Below are 20,338 nucleotides of genomic sequence, written 5' to 3'. Positions count from 1 at the left end.
TTATATGTAAACCTGTTACAGAGTTATAACCGAAATACAGAAGATGCGACAACTGAATAAAAAATTAGCTTTCCGTCAATTGCCTCCTAGCTTATATATATATATATTTTTTATAATGTTACCCATAACAAAGTATATGGCCCCAAAAAGCAAATGTTCCTGCGATAATTATTAAGAGATCGAGCCGTGCGAATATCGTGGTTAGATTACGGCCCTTGATCAACAGACAACGAATCAACGACAGAAATAGGCAGAAAGTACTATTCAGGATTAAGCGTGGCCTTGACTCACAGTTTTTTTTGTTACTATGGCTCATTCATGCTTCTTTCAATGAACAAAAAAATATTAGTATAATCTTTACCGGGGGGTCTACTATCTGAGTCAATCTGCCGCACACAAATAGTATTTCGACATAAAATACCCGCTTTTTCTTTAAGCAATCATTCTTTAGACAACTTCAATCTGTTTGTTCATACTGTTGCGCAACGAAATGATGTCTTGGACATTCATAGACGATTCCCCGAATAACACGGCATAAACCATTCTTTTATCACCTCAGATCAAATATTAAATAAAGGTGACATTTAGCGTTACTTGTTCCAGCGTTGTGACAAAATTGCCCAAAAGATATTTTCTCGACGTACCTTCTGCGCCGACCTGCTATCGTTTGTCGACTGATAGGCCGCGGCTGTGTTTGTTGTCTCGGACGATGGTTGTTGATGCATCTTCGGGGAGGAAGATAGGACGAGGTTGTCGTCGATGACGTCAGCGCTGCCACCGGCTCGGACCTCGTATCGGTTCGTTGAGGGCAAACCGTGGGTACCTCCATGAGCGCCGAGAGTACTGCCTAGGGGTAACCGGGGACCGGCCTTGCCATTTTGTTGGTTGCCAGCGTTGCCGTTCACGTCCGACTTGGCGTCCACTACCTGCAAAGCGTCACGAATCATATTGAAATATTCGTAGATAAGCCAGTGTAATATAGCGCATACCTATATAAATGCTAGAATATCATCTTTTTGGCTGAGATAATCGCTGAATCTGTCACGAAAACCCATCATGCTATTCGTTAGAGCTAAAAACAAGGTCGGCTAATTACCTTAGTCAGGGCATTTAGTAATAATGGGATTTGCAATTTTCAATACCATAAGCAAAATCAAATAACTGAAAGCATGAGAAAGTTGGTTGCATACCCTTCTTCGCCGGGGGGAGCATATCGTAGCTGACAGGGAGACGAAGATGAGTCCAAGAATAATTCCGCTGGCCCCCGTCATAGCTAGATAGAGGACGTGCTCTGGATACTGAGTGATCATCGCCGTAGCGCCGATTCCCACCGCAATCAGCACCATACCTAAAAGGAACCGTGGTAACGTCAGTGGCCACCAAGAACGCGGGTTAGATCAATTTTTAAGTTCATACAATCGCATATTTACGAGCGAAAAAAAAAAAAAAAAAAAAAAAAAAAAGATGTGAAGTAATCTCATTATTTGTGAGAGCCTGTGGTATGAGCTCGACATTGTCGGGCACTACTCACATATGCTAATGAATCAAGTGTTATAAGACTTCAACTGTAATCGATTGCAGGTTAATATGAGTGCAGTATGTAGCTCAGAGTATGTGTATATAACTACAACGTTTCTATGTTCGTGCGTCAGAGTATTTCCACGTAACATTTCATTTCTAACTTCCAACTTAAACGAGTCATGTGTACCTCATCACATCATTTCGTAATTTGCCTACCTGAATAGTAAGGCCAAAGATAAAGCTTAGTTAAGCATAGTATTCTACGACATTCCGTATCTAATCGCTACGAAGTGCTAGTCACCGGCACTTTTGCCTTCATACATTCGTTTCGTTAGCTGGAACATGATCCGTCCCCTTTGCCCTTCAGTCAAACGTCAATTCATTAACATGCAACATCATAAAAAGGCAAAAGTTCTAGAATTCGCTACTACTAGCGCTACAACAGCTAGTTCGTCACGACGCCAGCAGCAATGAAGGCCTATGCTGTCCTGCCCTTTCTCGCGCTGCTCCTGTCTTATCTGGCTGTTCGGTTTTTATCCATTTTCCTCACGCGGTCACCCTTCCCCTTTATCATGCATGCATATACTGAAGCTGTGCTTTTTATATCCAGTTATTCCGCATTGTTTCCCGGGCAGCGTCTCTTTCAAATTCTCGCTATTTGACGTACAGACAGGCAGCGTTTGAACTGGCCCAGTGGGGGGCCTAGCCTCTTCCACTACGACCCTTCGGGGCGCCCCATTCGTTCATTTCTTTTTTTCACTCTTAATTTTTCTTGTTGTTGTTGTTCTTCGACTTTTATATGCGCAGCTGAATTTTCCTTCCTTCGGCTCTGGTTATTGCAATTAGATTAACAAAAAGGAAAAGCGATGGAGAGCGCGAAATGGAACGAGGAAATCTCAAGCTTCTCGCTAAAGGCTTTTCCGAACAACAACAGTTCGAGCACAACAATAGGGAGGGACTCATAGTCTAGCAGTAGCAGTAGCTGCTGTTCCTTTTGCTTTAGTTTTTCCAGCGTATTCTCGACACGAAGCACAAGCAGGAAAATGATCAAACGGTTCTGTTTAAGTCCTTCTTTGCGTTTAATTATGAAGTGGCCCCAGGAGCATTAGCAGGTTTGTCCGCAGCTAACGTTACCGCGGTTGTACCCGAGGGCCTGTGACAGGGACCAAGCGACGTTAAAGTACCCGAGGTTTGTGAGCACGGATATGCCGATGGTTCGGGTTCGAGAAACGGAGCAGGCCCTTTTTATTAGATCACCACCCGTTATAAGTTATGCTTCGTGATCCTTAGGTGACCTGTCGACTTCTTTGGATGCTGCGTCCTCCTATGGATCATATGGTATTGGAAAAAAAACTGCTATGCTAGTAATATGCCGTTTATGAGACCTGCATACAACATAGTTTCCTCTTAAAGCGGCTATTAAAACTCCAATAGAAGCGCTTTCTCCCAAACGATTTTTATATTGGAGTCGGTAGCAAGTTGGCATTAGTTTACTAGCACATGCAAGCAGATCGCCCGGAGCAGCGTCCGCCTTTTAGATGCTTGCCCTCATAGATTCAACCTTTTTCCTGTCGAAAAAACAGAAAGCATAAACGAGTCATTGAGTAGGAACGAGAATACGAAGATAAAACAAGAGTGATAATGCGGTGTAGGGATCGAATAATTGGATTTAGAAGAAGATCCTGAAAAGCCCTCCGCGTTTAGCAAAATCCGACCTTCCCCCTCGCTGCTACTGCCGCCGCCGCCGCCGCCGCCATTCGCTACTCTCTATCCTGAATTCTGCCGCTGCCGTTGTTGGAAGGATCAGGTTGTCTGTCTGTTCGTGCCCTAATCTAGCCGCGTTTCTTGGTTGTTTTAATTTAATCTAACCAAGAATTGATGGGGAAGGCAGAGCTCACAGACTATGTGTCTTGGCTCGCGGACAACCACTCACTACGTTCATGAAGTTTGTCGAGGCGGTGGCTAAACAAGCTTATTTATGTCTGTATATGAAATGAAAAAGGAATAGTAAATGGAAAGAGCGCGCAAAGGAGGTGAACAGTAAGCAACAATTTTCATTGGTTTTCTCGATGAGTTTAATTACATGGCAGTATCAGATATAGGAGACTACTGAAGTTTGGCGTGAACTCGCTGTCGTCTATACGTCGGCGTTTGTGAAATTACATCAATTAGAAATAATGTATTAGTGATAATAGGCTTTTTCATTACTACTATATGTGTTGACTATTACATTTAAGTCTTATGAGGTTCTAGTGAAGGCTATAAAATGTATGAAAATCACCGTTCAGATGAAGTTGGTTTGGGCCGGAGCCTTTACGAGCGGTTAGAGGTTCGCCGGCCAAAAAGCGCTTTGAGTGGTCTAATTTTTACAAAAAACTTGCTACACATTGGATTGAATCAATTTAGGTCCATTAGTTCATGCTTCCAGGAAGGCCTTGTTACGCCTCTCCTTATCCTAGGAAACATGAATTTAATTTAGTCGTTAGAGTGTGGCATAGTTTCTGAGCCACTTAGAAGAACCCCGAAGCCCAACTTAGACAGCTGAGATTCCCTCGTTCGCAGCAAGCAAATTTTATATTTAAAACTACTCCATGTTTAGACAATTATTGGTTATTTACCTTACAAAATTAAATAGTAGATAACATCTAGTGGTAGCTAGATGTTGACTCGTAATGTCCTGTGGGCAAGCAGTTCACAGAACTATAATTGAAGATTATACAGCTCGTTGAGCCGCTTTTGAAATGCCTTACAAACAGATACATAGATATATACCCGCTTTATATTATATAAATGTATGTTTTTTTTCGAGAGTATGCAATATGGGATCATCTTCAAGTAGAACCTACACGTCAGTAAAATAATTATGTAAGGCAATCTATAATTAACACGTCACTCACCGACAACGTAAAAGAAGACTATACAACAGTTGACGCATGCCCCCTCACTCTCATACGTCACAACGGCTTGGTCGGCGTTATACTGCGGCTTGTGCTTGATGGGCGACGGTGAGCTGAGTGAGATCGCTGAACTCCCGTTCGACAACGTCGTCTGTGAATCCGCTGCTTCGGCCATTCTGCCTACTCCCGTTATGGGAACGGCCCCGCCGGTCAATTCTAGAGTCCCGCCACCGCCGCCTTGTTCCACCGACCCTATATCAAAACAAAAGAAAACCATCTACAATTAACACAAACACGCAACGTTGTGCCATCACGAAGACATTACCTACGCCAGCTGCTCGACAACATACCGAAATGGATACGATCACTTTGTCCAATATTAGCTGGTATCATATTTTGTATCATTGAATTGTTGCCACGATGAACCCGCTGACCTATTGTTCTCTTTCTTTTTCTTTGGTTTATTTTTGCTAGGTCAATTCACATTGGGACATACTGGGACAACAAGGTTCTTGGGGCGTCATAATGGTTCCGAGTTATGCCAGCAGTGGTAACTTTAGAGCACAGCAATAAATTATCTAAGTTTCGAAAGTGTAAATCGAAATATGCTCTCCTGTCCTGACTATTTTCTATGTATTGTTACAGAACAACTGTTTTTTTCATTTGAAAATGCCCATTTGTCGAATTGAACCACCCCTGTAGCAAATAGTCCTTTCGAAAGTTTTCTAAAGGGTTTTGAGTTGAGCTGGCCGCGCATTGATTCCTATAATTAATACCGCTATTGACTCCAACCCTCTAGCATTGACTAGACGGAAAGGCGTCTTCTATTAGCTTACAGAACATCATCCGCCATATTTCCTACGTTTACTGCAGTCGAGATGTAACTGCGCGCTACACGGCGTGTTTATGCTCGAAAAGGAAAGACAAATGACATGACTACTAATCTATGACACTTTAATTAAGGACGCTTTTATGTAAAAGTGGCCTATTTTATGGAATAACGATGGCGTTTTGGCAACGTGATAACGTTTATCGAACTTCTATTCGATTCATTCACGACTGGCCTTATAAGTTGATCCTTTTCATGATTCGATCGTATGCTATAATGGTCTGTACAGTACGGCGCGCTCAGACCTTCCATTTCCTCTACATGCCCTTGTGTGCATAGTTGTAGCTTGCTGCTTTTTTTTGTTTTCTGGTAACATATATTTCCCTTATCTTTCGCTAGAAAAATGAAGTCTATTCTAGACGATTCACTTTACTATAGTTTTATTCATTGAGCTCAGGAAGCCCAGTTACTGGCCTTAGAGGTTAAAATAGTAGCGTGGCTTCCCATAAGACTCTGGCAATTTTATAGTGCTCGTTTGGTTGTTTTACTTGCTGTTCGCATTACCTATTAGCTGGATCCATCTAGCCATCCTGACAGAAACTAACTCCTTGAGCCTATTGTCGAAGAGATCAGGCTAGTGGGCTGGTCCATTCCCCTGCTGCCATATGGCTGCCCGGAATCTGCCAATATTTTCGATTTACATGACCTATGACTTGGACGGTACTCAGATGCGCGGGAGTCCGGCGACTCGCAGAATGCCGGCGACCATCCAACAGGGTTGCAATAATATAATAATGTAATTAATGTATTCCCAGAAGTTAGCCAGCAGTAGCAGCGTTGCTAACGTTGTCGCCGTTGTCGGGCGATAGCTGGACGCTGCCTGGCTCCTTGGCTGGTGATTCGCTGCTCGCTGGGGGTAGTCGCTAGGGTTGTGCTGGGAGTTAGCATCGAACGACGGTGATGGTAGCGCTAGTCGCAGTCGCCAGCAGTCCCGTCGCCAGAGCGGCCGCCATAACTTCAGTAGGCATCCCGGAGAAAAAGAATATGTAAGATAAATATGTTCGCATAGTGAGCCCTAGAAGAAGACCGATGGGTCTAGAATTCGATCCGGAAACCTTTGGTCCCACATAGTTCGGCTATCCCTCGCGTTGTCCTCTGCCTCTTACGTCACCAACGCTACCTCTACCATCATTACTAATGCTGCTGCTGCTGTTGCATTTCCTAGGGTATACAAGCTCATAGACTGTTGAGTTATAGAGCGCGCTGTCACGGCGCAGAACAGGCAGACAGACAGTGGTAACTGGCGCCAATGGTGGCGAACAGTCAGGAACGAGGGGCGGCACAGGGAGACGTTCGAATGGAGGAGTCAGCTTCAGTGAAAGCTCAACTCACCGCACGACATCTCACGACAATACTTCGTCCTGGTCGGTCAAAAGCTTTGATGGTGATTGGGTCCGCTGCCTAGTATTGCGAGCTAGAAGTAAACTACTACTACATAGCCAGCTAGCGATGTACCTAAATTCAATGCAATGTTATCCTGTTTGTCCTATCATGTCCTAAGCCGCTCCCTCGGGCTGCTCGACAAGCGGCTTCAGCAAAGTATCCTTCAGCCCATTTCGGTGCGTCCTATATCGTGCATTTCGCAGTCAACAGCTTCATAGTTAATGGAGTTGAATGAACAAAAATCGTCTCCTCTGCCCCGAAGAACGAAAAAACTGGTTACTGCTTCCGCCAAATGCCGAACTCAGCTCGGAATTGCTCTCTCTGACCACGACCCCGCACGATCTCCAGTTGTTTTTCGCTGCCAGTTTCCCTTCGCATTGGTTCCTTCGTTTCTTTCCCCAGTCCCCGTATATCTGTCTGTCTCTTGATCGAGTGACTTTACAAACTGCGCTGTCCCCTCCCTGTTCAGGCAGTCAGCCGGCCAACCAAAATCCCAATCTAACGAAACCCGTCCATCGCGTTCGACCTTTCTACGCAGTAAAATGACAGTCATCGGCTCAAAGGCAGACTCACTACCGGTTTGCTTTTTCTCCACGTTGATAGTTCTCGACCAACCTATCGTCCTTACATCCGTCTCTCCAACTGCCGTCTTTTCTTTATCTTTTCGATCACTTTGTCTCTTTTGTTGCTTGCGCTTTGCGAAGCCAGCCCCAATACGCCTGCGTACCGAGAAGCGGGCCAGGCTGCTGCTGCTACTACTGCAGCCGTTGCTTCTAGCTACGTTTCAAAGGGACCTGTCCACTTTGTCCACTCGGCTCACTGCTAACACCCCCGGTTTCTTTCCTTTTAGCATTGCTTCTAATATGGCGTATATATTTCGCATCTATATTCTTTTGAAGCTGTAGCGACTGGGGGGCATGTGGGTAGGTGCTGCGATGCTTTTGCCAGTTGGCTGCCTCTAGCGCTTGTGAGTACGGCCAAGCCAGGAGGTTGGGCGACCGAGAACAGACGCGGTGTGTCGCTTGAGGTTGTATCCTGTGTAGAGCTGATGCTCAAAAAGGTCCTTCTATTCGACACCGCCTGCTGGCCGCATCAGCTGGTGGCGCTAGCTCAGCAGCCGCCCATCGCCAATCATCCTTATCTTGAGGCTTCCCGCCTCATTGCATCGAAAATATCGATGGCGCGGACACAATTCCTCGCTTTTGCTCCTCCATCAGAGTTTTCTGTCTGTTTCATTCCATGATGTCCCATTCGGTTGCTTTTCTTCTGCCTTCCTTCTGCTGCTTAACCAGTCAGTTTTTTCCCTCTCGCTCTTTTTTTCTGCTGCCCTTCGTAACTTTATACAAACACTTTGCCAGATCGCTCGATGTTCTTTCGCCAACCTACCTATACAGCAGACGAAAGCAGCAGCAGCCGTAGCAACTGCGCGATAAGACAAATTATAAAACGGGAAAAAAGCCAGTTAGTTTCGTCGGGCACCAGCTCGGATAGGTAGAACTGGTAAAGATGTTGTGGTGCAGCTGTCCAGCGCCTGCTTGCCCGTACGCTAGTTAAGCAGAACTGTTAAGTTGTAAATTCACTCCCCCTTGTATGTATATCTCTGACATCCCCCGGCACTGTTGCGACAGCAAAAGTGGCGGATCGACTTATCCCATGATAGTCCAATGATAAAAGCATGACCACTGTTTGATATAGTACTACCATCGCACTCAGTATATATATATCAACGGCAATTGCAACCCCATTTTCTACTGGGGTCGATGAATAAGTTGTCGCTATCGGTAAAAAGCGTCGAGACGTCACGAAATAAAGTGTAGCCGGGTGCCTTGTCGGGGGCTTGCAGATAATAGAAGCAGAAAGGAGTTCGGAAAAGGCTGCGTCGTTCTCGCTGCCTGTATTAGCGATGACGAACAGTGAAGACGCTGCAATAGTGGTCGACGAAGGGACGACTTTCCGCCGAGAGCACCACCCGAAGGAACGACTTGTCGGGTCAACACAGTATGGGCGGGAATGAAAATAACTCCGATGGAGGCGGAATGCAAACATAACAACGAGACCAATCGCAGAAACACGTCGGCCACTGCTAGACGAGAGTGTGGTCACACGTCTTAGGCGGTAGTGGAGGTTTTCTCAATGGGCGGGGGATTGTTGGGGTCAGGGGTAGTTGTCAGCACTCACATGCGTGTAAATAGTAAATTTATAAGGTAGATCTACGTTAGCTGTACTTGCTGAGGCTGCTTTGGCATCAATGTGTCATATACGATTTTGCTGACATCAGTGCGTATAGCAGCTCAGCTCACGCATAGCAAGATTACGGCCTCACTTGACGTTTTTATGTGACGACAATAACGGCCACTTCTAAGAGCTGAATTTGATTGGTTTTGGCAACAGTTTAAAGTGCGGTTCGTTATTATGAGGTTGTCTATACGATGATAAATGGATTAAGCTTTATGATGCTATGTATAGGTAGATTATAGTTTTATGATAATGGATAAATTATATAACAGTACGACACTAGTGCATTCGGCACTAGTATCTGAATTGATATACTAGAATGATTCCTGAAACAACTTTTTTGAGGTTGCACATCAGAGGGACCTATCGCTTAATTTCCCTGCTAGAAATTCTGGTCAGAATCTTGTTAGATCTTTGGACAACGATGTAGTGAAAAGCACCATTGAGAGTGTCGCTCATATTCCACTTATATGTTCCACAATATTGCTTTACTATTTCTGATCTATTCATTTTCTACAGAATGGCTGGCCAGAGAGTTTTTAGAGTACAACTTTCGTCTGCCGACAAAGCTCTGCGTCGGGTGGTTTCTGCGAACAAAAAATCTGAAGCTAGATTTTGGAAAGCGACGATGAAAATTTGATCTGTAGCACCGGTGACTTGGTACCGTGCGTGGCTTACTTTGTCTTCGTTCAATTACATGGTATATGTACAGCTCTCATGACGGCATCCGTGGCCGTTCGGGCTATAAGAATCTTTACTTTTCTTTACTCTTTTTCAAGAAGATTTCATCTTAGGACATTTCTTAGCCTGTTGCTACACAGTTGCCTGTAGTCAGGTTGACAGTCGCTTTGCTCGAATCCTCTTTCTCCGGCCTTGTCCTTTTTTGCACAAAGGTCACTGGTAGTTGGTCACTCTCAAGGACGGCATGGTATAACTCATGTCAATGGCGGCAGGATACGATCCGGTAGTAAACATGGGGACTGCTACTGATGGATAGCGGTGCGCTTTATAAATGAACGCCGAAGTGTCGGTTGGCGCCGCTGTGGCGGTTCTTGTTGTTTCTCGCCGATTTTTTTTGCTTTCCTTATTTTACATCGTCATGCCTGAGTTCCTTCTCTTCAGGTGCTACTTGAGTATTTCTACGCTTCGCTACCACAAATTTGCAGACGCGCCCCAAGATCCGACAACATTCAACGTGCGGTCGGGAGGCGCTAGAAGCTGGATATCAGCCATGTTTACTGGGCAATACCGGCTGCCATTTTTTTCAAAGTTGCAAGTGTAAATTACACAAGAAGTGCCCCAGATGGACTTCGCCGTGATGCTCCATCCGTCCGTCCGCATCTTTGTGTAACAACAATAACTGTATTTAATTTGCTAACGTTTGCTATACTCATGAACAAGAGACCGATACAAACAGTTGTTAAACACAGGGCAGTGTGAACTAAAGACAACAGATGCTGCTCGGTGCCTGCTGGCGCTGTCATCGCTTAGGCTTGAGATAGTAGCTTGGCTGATTAATCAGCATGCTTTTTGCACGAGACAAACATGGCGAGGCAACAAAGAAAGACGAAGATGCTGGTTCAACTACATCGGTATCTACCTAGCAGTTTCGAAGCACAGGGCGCTGTCTTGTGGCGCCAGTCGTTATTTTAGCTGGGCTCAGATACGGTCTGGGCATGTAAGTTGGGGAGCGTTTGGTTACAAGAGCACTAACGTACGCTTGGTAACGTAGTGTTTGCCTGCTATGAGTTCACGTACTCAAACGCTCTCGCATACACAGAAACACTTCGAATCAAGCCCCATATACCTAAATAAACGTGCGTAGCTGACAACAGCAAGAATGGGGCAAAAATGGCGGCTATTTTCGTCGTAGCACTGCTAGCCTCGGTCATGCCGCACAAAAATACCAAAGTGAGTGGCCTTTTTTCATATCACATAGAAAATTGACGTCAGCTGAAGGCTGTGCCGCAAATGAAGTGACTATTAGCAAATCTGAGCTTGGTAAAACTTGATTTCTTACGTGATACTTATTCTAGCTCGCTGATAAAGTTTACATCTCAGTCAAACAATTTCGATGCAGAAGACAACTGCTGATGCACTACATGGAGTATGAAAATAAACAACTGCTTCTACAGCTCGGTCACGCCCGTAGACGTGACTAAATAAAAAAGAAGAAGGGCCTAGACATTACAGAAAAAAGGCACGCAGCTTTTACAGATAGAATACTACAGGTGAGTCGATGCACGTTACGGTACTGTATCGGATGAAGTTGAATGAGGTCATTACCCCTAGCATTACAGAAACGGGACCTGGATGGTCTGAAAAAAACTATAGCAACAACAACAGATACTGACGGCGCCATGAAGTCCTGCTCTCTACCTCAGAAAAATAGGCTTGCCTGCTTCGAATCGTCCGCCTTCTCCGGATATCCGCTTATTCACCACCCATACCTCCACCGTACCCGCTTGCTGCCGTAACGAGTTGTTGGCGTCGGTCTTTCCATTGCGGGCTCTTCTACTGCTGGCAGTGGTCGGGCTGGCACCGTAGCATCGTACCTCTCAACAAGTGAATACCTCAGCTGTTTACAATTTACGAACCTAAACCAGCCCCTCGCATCGCTTGCTCTGGTGTACAATGCTAGTAGGAACGAGAGCACATGCTACTGGTGCTTGTCGACCCGACAAGGCGGATAGGCGTGTGTGCTCTATCTATTTCTAGCACGCAGCGGCATGCAATTGCTCGAAGTTTTATTTAGTTATTTTCAAGCTGGTTCATTATATATATATATATATATATATATATATATATATATATATATATATATTTTTAGAGGGGGGCCGTTTATTCAAGCTTCCTTTAAGAGATTCGCGCACCTTTAACCTCGGCTTCATTTTGGTTGTCGTACAGAACACTGCTAGAAATGCATTTATGCACGACAGAAATGTGCAAACGAAACGCTGCAGCAGTTTCCCGTGGCTATCAATTGACTGCCGTCGTACGTAAGCGTCGTATTTAGGCTGAATGAGATATACAGCTTTCGGCGGCATTGCCGCCTCTTTATTTTTCTGTGTCAATCCTATCACAACATGTACAGGTCATCTTTCTTAGCATCCCAGTAGTAGGCAAAAGCTACGTCCATCGTCGTTATTCAATGAAAAGGACGACGAAGGACGATGCTGAATGAAATCACTACCCCCGGACATCCTTCTGCTTGTTAGGCTCCTTTCTTACAGCACACTTTCGTAAACCTGCGCAGACGTCGTTGGTTGGTGCTGCTATCTCTTCCGTTTGCTCTCCGCATCTCGGTTTCTTCGTGTCTCGTATCCTTCTATCTCGAATGGATTCTTTATAGGTGCCGTCGTTGGATAACGATATATGTCTTCCATGGTCGTTGCTTCCTACTCGCTGCCACTCGCTGTCGGACATTCGCATCGTATCGATATCTTACTGCCGTCCTTGCAGGATATTATAACGACGACCAGAAGCGGCAGGCAGGAGGAACTGGATGAACTACAGCAAGTTTAAGAACGATGGAGGAAGGCTGGTTTGCCACCTTTAACGTTCGTGGGCCCTCTTTCGGGAAAGGGGTTTTCGCGATGGCGGTGACAGTGAGGTGAGGAGCTACGAACGCAGCTGGAGGTCCATATCAGCATCAATTTGTCATGGCCGCAAAGTAGGCCTATCGAAGGGGCGATGTGGAAATAGCTGCAGGCCGTTCGGTCAACTGCCTGGTTGATGTTGGCATAATTGGGGACTAATGTAGCCGGGCGTCAACACACCTGCATTACATTGCTAGGCCGGTACACTGCTGGACGGGCTTACTCGTACAACGCTTGCAGCCGACATCGCGGTTTATCCGAGCATTCATTGGATGCGGCGCTGCTATCTTCATGAGTCCGAGAGACTCGATCGGCTCGCTGGGTCGCTGCTGAATTAAATGGACAGTGTAAGGGTATGGTCTGCTATGGAGAGGCGCATCGCGAATTCACAGCGAGGAGCAGCATCATAAGGACCATCACTCGTCACCGTCAGTTCCAACCGCATTCCATGTGGCGGTACGCGCAGATTGGCGTCCAGTATCTACAGGAACAACAGCGACAACCCTGGGAGTTAGGCTGTGGCGCTTGGTTCCTACTGATGCTGTTGCTGCCATTATTGCTACCGCCATAGAGCCTTACGCAGAACCGTGGGCATAAATGTGAGCTTCATCATCCAGCTCAAACCACCACTTGATTGCAGTATCATCGTCTTCGCCTCTTTACCGTTACTAGAATTATTTTCACTTCCCAGTTTTTCAATTCCTATCCATCCTTATCCATCGAGGGCGTCGTATGCTGCCTTTTTTGCTTTGCTTGGACGCGATTCTTCACCGATTTCCGTTTTCTGTTCTTTGCGTTTTCCGCTATGTAAGCGCTTCTCTACCCCCCTTCTAGCTCATGCGTTACCCACCATTGCCACCCGGCGCTTATTGCCACACCGATGTCAACGTTGACGCACCACCAATGCCACTTCCACTGCTACGGCTTGTCTTCTTCGACGGCGATTGTCACCGATAGCACTCACTGCCGCACAGACGGCACCCGTATTCGCCGCATCGTTGTTGCTTGTTGTGTCCGACACGCTATTTGCACGTATTGCAGTATCCTGCGTCTTCGAAGGCTGACACGGCACTGGCGCCGTATGCTGAGCAGCCGCTGTTGACGCCGACGATACTGCTACTGGTGCACTTCCGGCAGATGGGCCGCATCGACGGCATTGTAGCAGTAAAATAGACAAGCGAGACGGCACTGGTTCGAACGAGGGTCACCGCCCGTTTTCGAAACCCTCGGAGCTTGTAGTATGACTGGAAGCAGCGAGGAGAGATCCTCTGATGAAAGAAGGGTAAATAGAAAGATAAGAAGTGGCTTAAGGATACACCAATCGACTCAAGGCGAAAGCATGGAGCAATAGTATACATACCTATCACAGACGAATGACATACCCTCAGGCTGGCAGAACCCTGCGGCAGTCGGTCAACGAGAAGAAGAAACCTCCTAAAAGCACAGCGTCTCCATGTATAGTAAAGCAATACTTGTTGCGGAATTATTACTATTGATAAATGAAGGAAGTGCTACGATTCATATCCGAGTTGTTATATTATCCAAATATAAGAAAGTACTACTAGCCGACAAAGGCAAACTGATGAGCAACAGAGAAGCAAAGCGCCGGAATAAATTCCGAGATTCTTTTTAGCCACTTTTCTTCAATATTAAAGTACGCCGGAAGATGTAGGTAAAGAAGGGTTTGTTTGCGCCATTTATTCACGCGACAGTTTGCGTTGCCAGAAATCTGGCTGAGCACCCGGGTTTACGATGGTTTCAACCTCCAGTGCTCACTATTGGCTATCGAGCAACAGTCACCGCTCCTCTTTTCGTAGTGATGCTTCGTAATCATGCTGGTGGTTTTCTATGATAGTTTAAGAAGCCTGACTCCCAGAGACTGAAGGCCTACATAGTCTATGTAATAAAGGCATTGCTCAGAGGCTTGCCAGTTGTTAGAAGCTATAAACGATGCCTGCTAATGCTATTCCTAGTAACTACACAAGTACTAGTAATAGCAGTAGTGTGAGGTTCGTAACGTGAGAATGATGCTTTTCAACCGCGCAGTCTTCCAGCATTGCCGCTACCACGGCTAGTACACAGCTGGCTGGCTGTCAGCTGCGTAGCGGATGAGGCCCACCATGGGATGGCAGAGAATAGCAAGCAAATTGAGGTAACACAACACTGCTCCTAATGACGTTTATTCCCTGAGGGAAGACCGGCCGGTGAGAAAGCACAATGCTTACTCCTATATCAGAAAGTGCAAGCCTTCACTAGGGCAGAATACAAGTGATCGCTTGCACGCTCGCTTGGGTGCTCGGCCGACCCCTGCCGTTCACTGGCCCTCATCGCCTTACTGAACAGCACCCCCTGCCATTTCCTTAGATGAACAACTTCTTCCGGACAGCCCACAGCAACGGCCCCACTGAACGTACAACTGGACCCTAGTGTAACCTCAGCATAGGCGGTAGTATCGGCAGTGTCGAACTCTAGAACCCAATCGACTCGTAACCAAACTACATAAGTACTTGGGTGCTAGCAGTATCAGTGGACTCTCTGCTCTTTTTTCACGTCTTTTTTCCGCTGCCTTGTCGTTGGCTGCCGACAACTTAGGGCAAGGACGTGATCGAGAGAAAAAGAGACAGGATCCGGTCGATTCTTCTACAGTAAGTTCTTCTGTGCCGTTGTTGTTACTGTCGCTGCTTGAATGTAGTCTGTCTGACTACACTCAAGCTAAATATTAACTATTGCGGTAGATTCGTGTCGATGCATTCTGCTAGAAGGCTGCCAATCTGATTACGAGTGTATCGTAGATGACCCCGGCCAATACACGATATAACATTTCCGTACCATTGACAATGTTTTCGAATTGATTGCCTATTCTCTTGCGTGTCGCTGCTAGCCACCGAAGCAACCGGTAACGGTGCGATCGCTTCATCAACTTGCTGTCGTTATGTTCTTCTGATTTAAAATAGGGAGCGTCCCTTTCTTGATGACGTCTGCCGATGGATGTCGTCATGATTGCAAGTAACCCATCAACCACACTCATCCTGAGTGGTTCGTCTTATCGCTCCGTTGTTGTTTGGCCTGGTCGGGCTCAGTCTGATGGTACCCTTATAGACTAGTACAACCGTGGCATCACACTCTTGTTGCAGTTCACCGAGCCAGCACTCACTGAGAGACAAAGTAGCAGCATTCGAGCCAAGCGAAAAATAGATGCCATGTCTCTGTGAGACAGCGAACGACAAAAGTCTGAACGACAGAGCGGCGACTCGCCTGCTTACAACAAGACCAACATAGAAAGCGTTCGATTAGTGCTTATTCGTCCTATGCGGTTCCTATCAACAGAAGCAATATACTGTTTGATCTGGCCGTCGTTCTGACATAAACAAACGGAGTCATATCATAGCCTTACTGAAGTGTAGGCATCTCCCCAGCGTCCCTCACCATTCACTTACCCCATTGCTCTCTGGAGTGAGCACGCTTCATCTAGGCTCGAAGCAGCTGTACTTAGAGCGCCATGTAGTCAATGATTGATACTGAATGCACAGAACAAGTACGTGTACCATTGGTAGAATCTTAACCAACCCAATGCCGGATGAGTGCGGTCACTGCTAGCAACAAGAATCTTTGACACCGCACGAACTGGCGATGCTGCAGTTCTTCAAAGCGGCTTCGTCTATAGACCCAGTGCCAGACACACGACAGTTCACATTATGACTGCATTAAGTCATCACTCATTAGAAAATTCATCGTCGTAGTTTACTAAGAAGAAAAAAATCATGCGACACTGTGGATTCAGCCGGCTTTACAGTACAATAGTGAAGGTTTCACTATCGTGTCTTGAGTACGAGGATAAGCTATTTCTTAAAGGTTTTGAGTTCGTACGAGAAAGCTAAACCGAGACGCAATGAAAAAAAAAAGTTTTTTTTGTTGTTTCCGAAAATAAAAAAATGTCAGGCAAAAACTGCAATTATTCATATATAGTAAAGTTCTACATACGCTCTGGTACAGCAGTTTCCTATCGAGGAGAAGCATGGATTCATTGATTCTAGCGTCGGTCATAGAAAAAATTACTCGCTAATAGCTAAGTGCTCGACCGATAACAGAGAATGAGCTGAATCGATGGCGACCAGCCGGAACAGATCCCGAGTCAAACAAGGATCGAGTCCACAGTGTCAGATCAGGCGGGGGCAGATCGTCTTGCAAAATGGAGTAATAATAGTTCACTTTAGAAAGTAGAAATTCTCAAATCGACTAGACGACTCATATCGACAGCATGCGAGAACTTATTGATGATTTTCGTAGCGGGCTTCAAGGACAACACGAGGCTGGTGAAGGCCGTTCAGGCAAAGGACACTGCAGTACAGAACGATGAACACGACAGCCTACAGGACTCTACCTGCTACCATTAATCGGCCCATCGTGCTAGTCTCTTCTCTAAAAGTGCGATAGTTTTATTCTTAGCTGCAACGTTAATGATGGCTCTAGACAGACATTTTCATATGTACTCTTTTATGTGTTGAATATCATTTCATTTATCAATAAACTACTATAATTCGTCCAACTATTGCTGATCGTTGGTTGTCTGTGGTGCTCAACGCTAGTCATTCAGCTATTGACGTTTTAACGACGATTATTGAAGAGTCATTGGCTGAATGGACCTTCTACGTTTATGCTGTTACATGTAGACTGTCAAACCGTTGAAACATATGTTCTGAATAAAAACGAGTACAACAGTGAGAGTATAAGGATAAGATAAACATATCCGAACTTCAATTACCTAAGTGAAGACTTCCTCTTTTCAAATTGCAACCTTAAACTTAGCCCTATTATAAATCTATTTTTACTGCCGTTTCTTATTTTATGCACAGTGATAATACTAGGCCAAACAAACCAATGCAGATTCTAAAAGGCTAAACAGGAAACCTTCGGACCAAGGGTCATTTTTACATGTAAAACCAGTTAGAGGTTGCCGATTGTGAAAATGAGTTTCAATAAGAAGAGAAATTGTGCTATACATGTTGCGTGGGGCGTTTAATTAGTCGTTCCTATATGAGTTATAAACAACGAAGGCTCTCGGTATTTTTCGTTCATCACTATTCATAGATGCCGTGTACTTAATCCATGATTAGTTTGATCCTCTCTTGTGTGAAGGAAATACAACTCTTAAGATGAACGCACAACTCTTAGTAAACGCAAAGGTACGCGTTCATCTTATAAGACTTCATCGAGTGTTTAGTTCGCGAGTGTTTAGATTTAGGCACAAACGTCACAAATATAAAATTGTCTGGCTATTACAATATTTCAGTACATAAAGATCTGTTAATATATGCATCGGTGTTTTACTCAAAACATTGCTTGGTCGTTTGGGTTAGTTTTGTATGATTAGAAGTTGCCGCATCTGGTCAACCTTCAACCACCCGTAATAATTACATTTAATTTTCACATACATATAACATCTACATTACATTTTCGGTCGCATTATGACCATCAGCAGTTTTCCTCTACCGTTAATGTGCTTTCTTACGCATGTACTTTCTGTCCCTGCATGTATCATGATAACATATTTTCCACAACAGTTTGTCGTGTTAGCGCATGAGTAGTCAGACACACAAGCCCGTCGAACTGATCGACTCTGGCTAGTAAATTTTTCTCGTACTAAACGATATCACTGAACAGATTCCATTACAAACAAGCTTTCACTCTTCGGGACGACCTTCGACACTGAGTTGTTACTCGGACGCTTCTTTTATCTGTCCAACTACCCACCTACCCCAATGTTGTTGAATCAGTTGAAACCGCTACAACCCTAGCGCATGGTTGGCTCAGCCAGGAGCGTGCTATAGCTAGCGAGGTGGCTCTGGATCGGTCGTCGTTGTCCTCACCCTCACGGCAATTCTGACGATCCAAGCCGTAGCACAAGGCGAGCTCCCGTTTCCGGCCGCACCTCAGGAATCTCGGGCAATTACATCAGAAGCAGTCGTATGCCATCTAACAGAAGCTACCACCGTGGCAGCAGGAGGGACTGGAGGAATTAGAAAGAGCCTGGTGGGTGTTTGGCACGTTCAGCCGTGCCAGCGGTACCTATATATCAATGGACTAAGGCGAGCGACGAACCGGAGCATCAAGAGCACCTTCTGGTACCAAAACTCTGATTCCTACTCTACGTTTGCCTATCCCTGGCCTTTTTTCTGTGGGTTTTGGTAAAGCTCTCAGCGAAGTTGCTAGGCAAATTACCAGCTAACTTTGGCACCACTAGTACCCGTTAAACGGAGAAGTGGCCGTGTCGTGTACGCCATGTATCTTGATGCGTGCCCCGTGCTGTCCTCACGCAGTTAACGGTGCCGACAACTGCTACTTCAGCTATTGCTACTTCTGTGGGTGGTACTACTGCCTCTAAGCGAATGGAGAAATGGCCGCAGGCAGCGAGAGCTGCAGGCCCGAAGGCCAATAAGGAAGGGATTACCAAATTGAAAATGAAACTGTCACCCGGTATTTTGACCAGACTGTTAGGGCACTATAAGGACGGAGGCCAGCGCCGTTGGCTCAGCGGTAGATGGCCCTCAACAGCGAAGGATGATGGCAGCTAGTATGAAGGTAGCCAAGAAGGCCAGCCAGCAAGCAAGTTGCCTGCGAAGCCGTAACGAACACAGGACATAGAAACGGTCGCGTGCCAGGGGAAAAGGAACTAGCCCGAGCAGTATATCGCCTCGGGCGTATCAGATTCTGTCGCTTCGCCTTTTTCATTCCTTCTATCTGTATGTCCTGTAGTCTCGAATTTACCCTCTAGCCATGTCCCTTACTGAGCCTGAACATTACGCCGACAGAGCGCCCGCCAGCCAGCACCTACCGTCTTGTTCGCTTCTCAATTTGGACGACTCGACTCAGCCACTAGTACAAGAGTAAAGCACACTGAGTGGAAGCTGCGAATGCATTGTACGCCTGCGCATCCGCGCCCCCTTCTTACCAAGATATCTTGTCGACTTCAGCTATTATTACGCTTCTCACCCAAGAAGTTTGTCGTTTCGGCTCAATAATAGCCGATTGAATCGGTTGCTTCGACCACTGCGAAGCATAGTTTTACTATAAAGCAGAAGACAGTCAACTATAGCAAAGTAGCAGTAAAAATAAATTAGCGAAAATAATACTAGCTAAAGAAAAACATCACGTGACCAATATATAGTGAAGGCGTAGAAGGGCACTCACAAAGCAAGGATGAATTTTTAAATTGAACGAAGCCTAGGATATAGCAGATATGGCTGTGTATAATTGTCCTGCAAAGGCTTTTACTCGAATTGTATTGTCCTACTCAGCTCACTGATGGACGGGTCATTCTTTTATTACAAACACTCCAATATCATTATCATCTCGCATTATGTACCGATATCACCTTGTGTATTTCTGTAGTGCCGTTTTTACAGCCCAATTATGCGACCATTTTTCAATACGCGTGAAAGCCAATAGTGGCACACCAACCCTGACTCAGTGTGACTATCGGCTACTTCTGCCAATCGTAAGCGCTTCGTATTCGACCACGGCAATCAGCTATCCGAACGATCCCTAGTAGATAGCTTTGTGTAAAGAAGAAAACATTCTTTTTTGTGGCAATGCAAGGCTGAGCCGACTCGGTAATGACAAAGCCACCATAACTAGCGCGTCTGGCAAGTTTCTGTGCCTGGGCTTAATGTTAAATAATTTTTTCCTTTTGCATGCGCGCTCTGCAAGCGTTTCCACAACCATCGAAAGATCTCATCAACCGATCACTATTCTTTTATGCGTTCTGCTGACTCGCTGAGTAATCGTCAACAGCAAAGGCACAAGGAGGCATACGG

General features: G+C 45.6%; 1 protein-coding gene across 1 annotated transcript in view; it reads right to left on the bottom strand.

The window, feature by feature from the left end:
* Positions 1-20,338, bottom strand: part of LOC111251359 (uncharacterized) — a 327,630-nt gene that overhangs the window by 22,345 nt on the left and 284,947 nt on the right. Inside the window, exons 3-5 of the mRNA XM_086991631.1 lie at positions 4,419-4,670; positions 1,191-1,348; positions 645-926 (exon numbers count right to left, since the gene is read on the bottom strand). Of these exons, the coding sequence (XP_086847757.1) occupies positions 645-926; positions 1,191-1,348; positions 4,419-4,593 (615 nt within the window). The 5' untranslated portion in view covers positions 4,594-4,670. The remainder of the gene's footprint in view (positions 1-644; positions 927-1,190; positions 1,349-4,418; positions 4,671-20,338) is intronic.

The sequence above is a fragment of the Varroa destructor genome, unplaced genomic scaffold (genome assembly GCF_002443255.2).
Source record: "Varroa destructor unplaced genomic scaffold, Vdes_3.0 BEIS01000005.1, whole genome shotgun sequence".
Taxonomy (NCBI): Eukaryota; Metazoa; Arthropoda; class Arachnida; order Mesostigmata; family Varroidae; genus Varroa; species Varroa destructor.
This window is presented reverse-complemented; position numbering and strand designations above follow the sequence as displayed.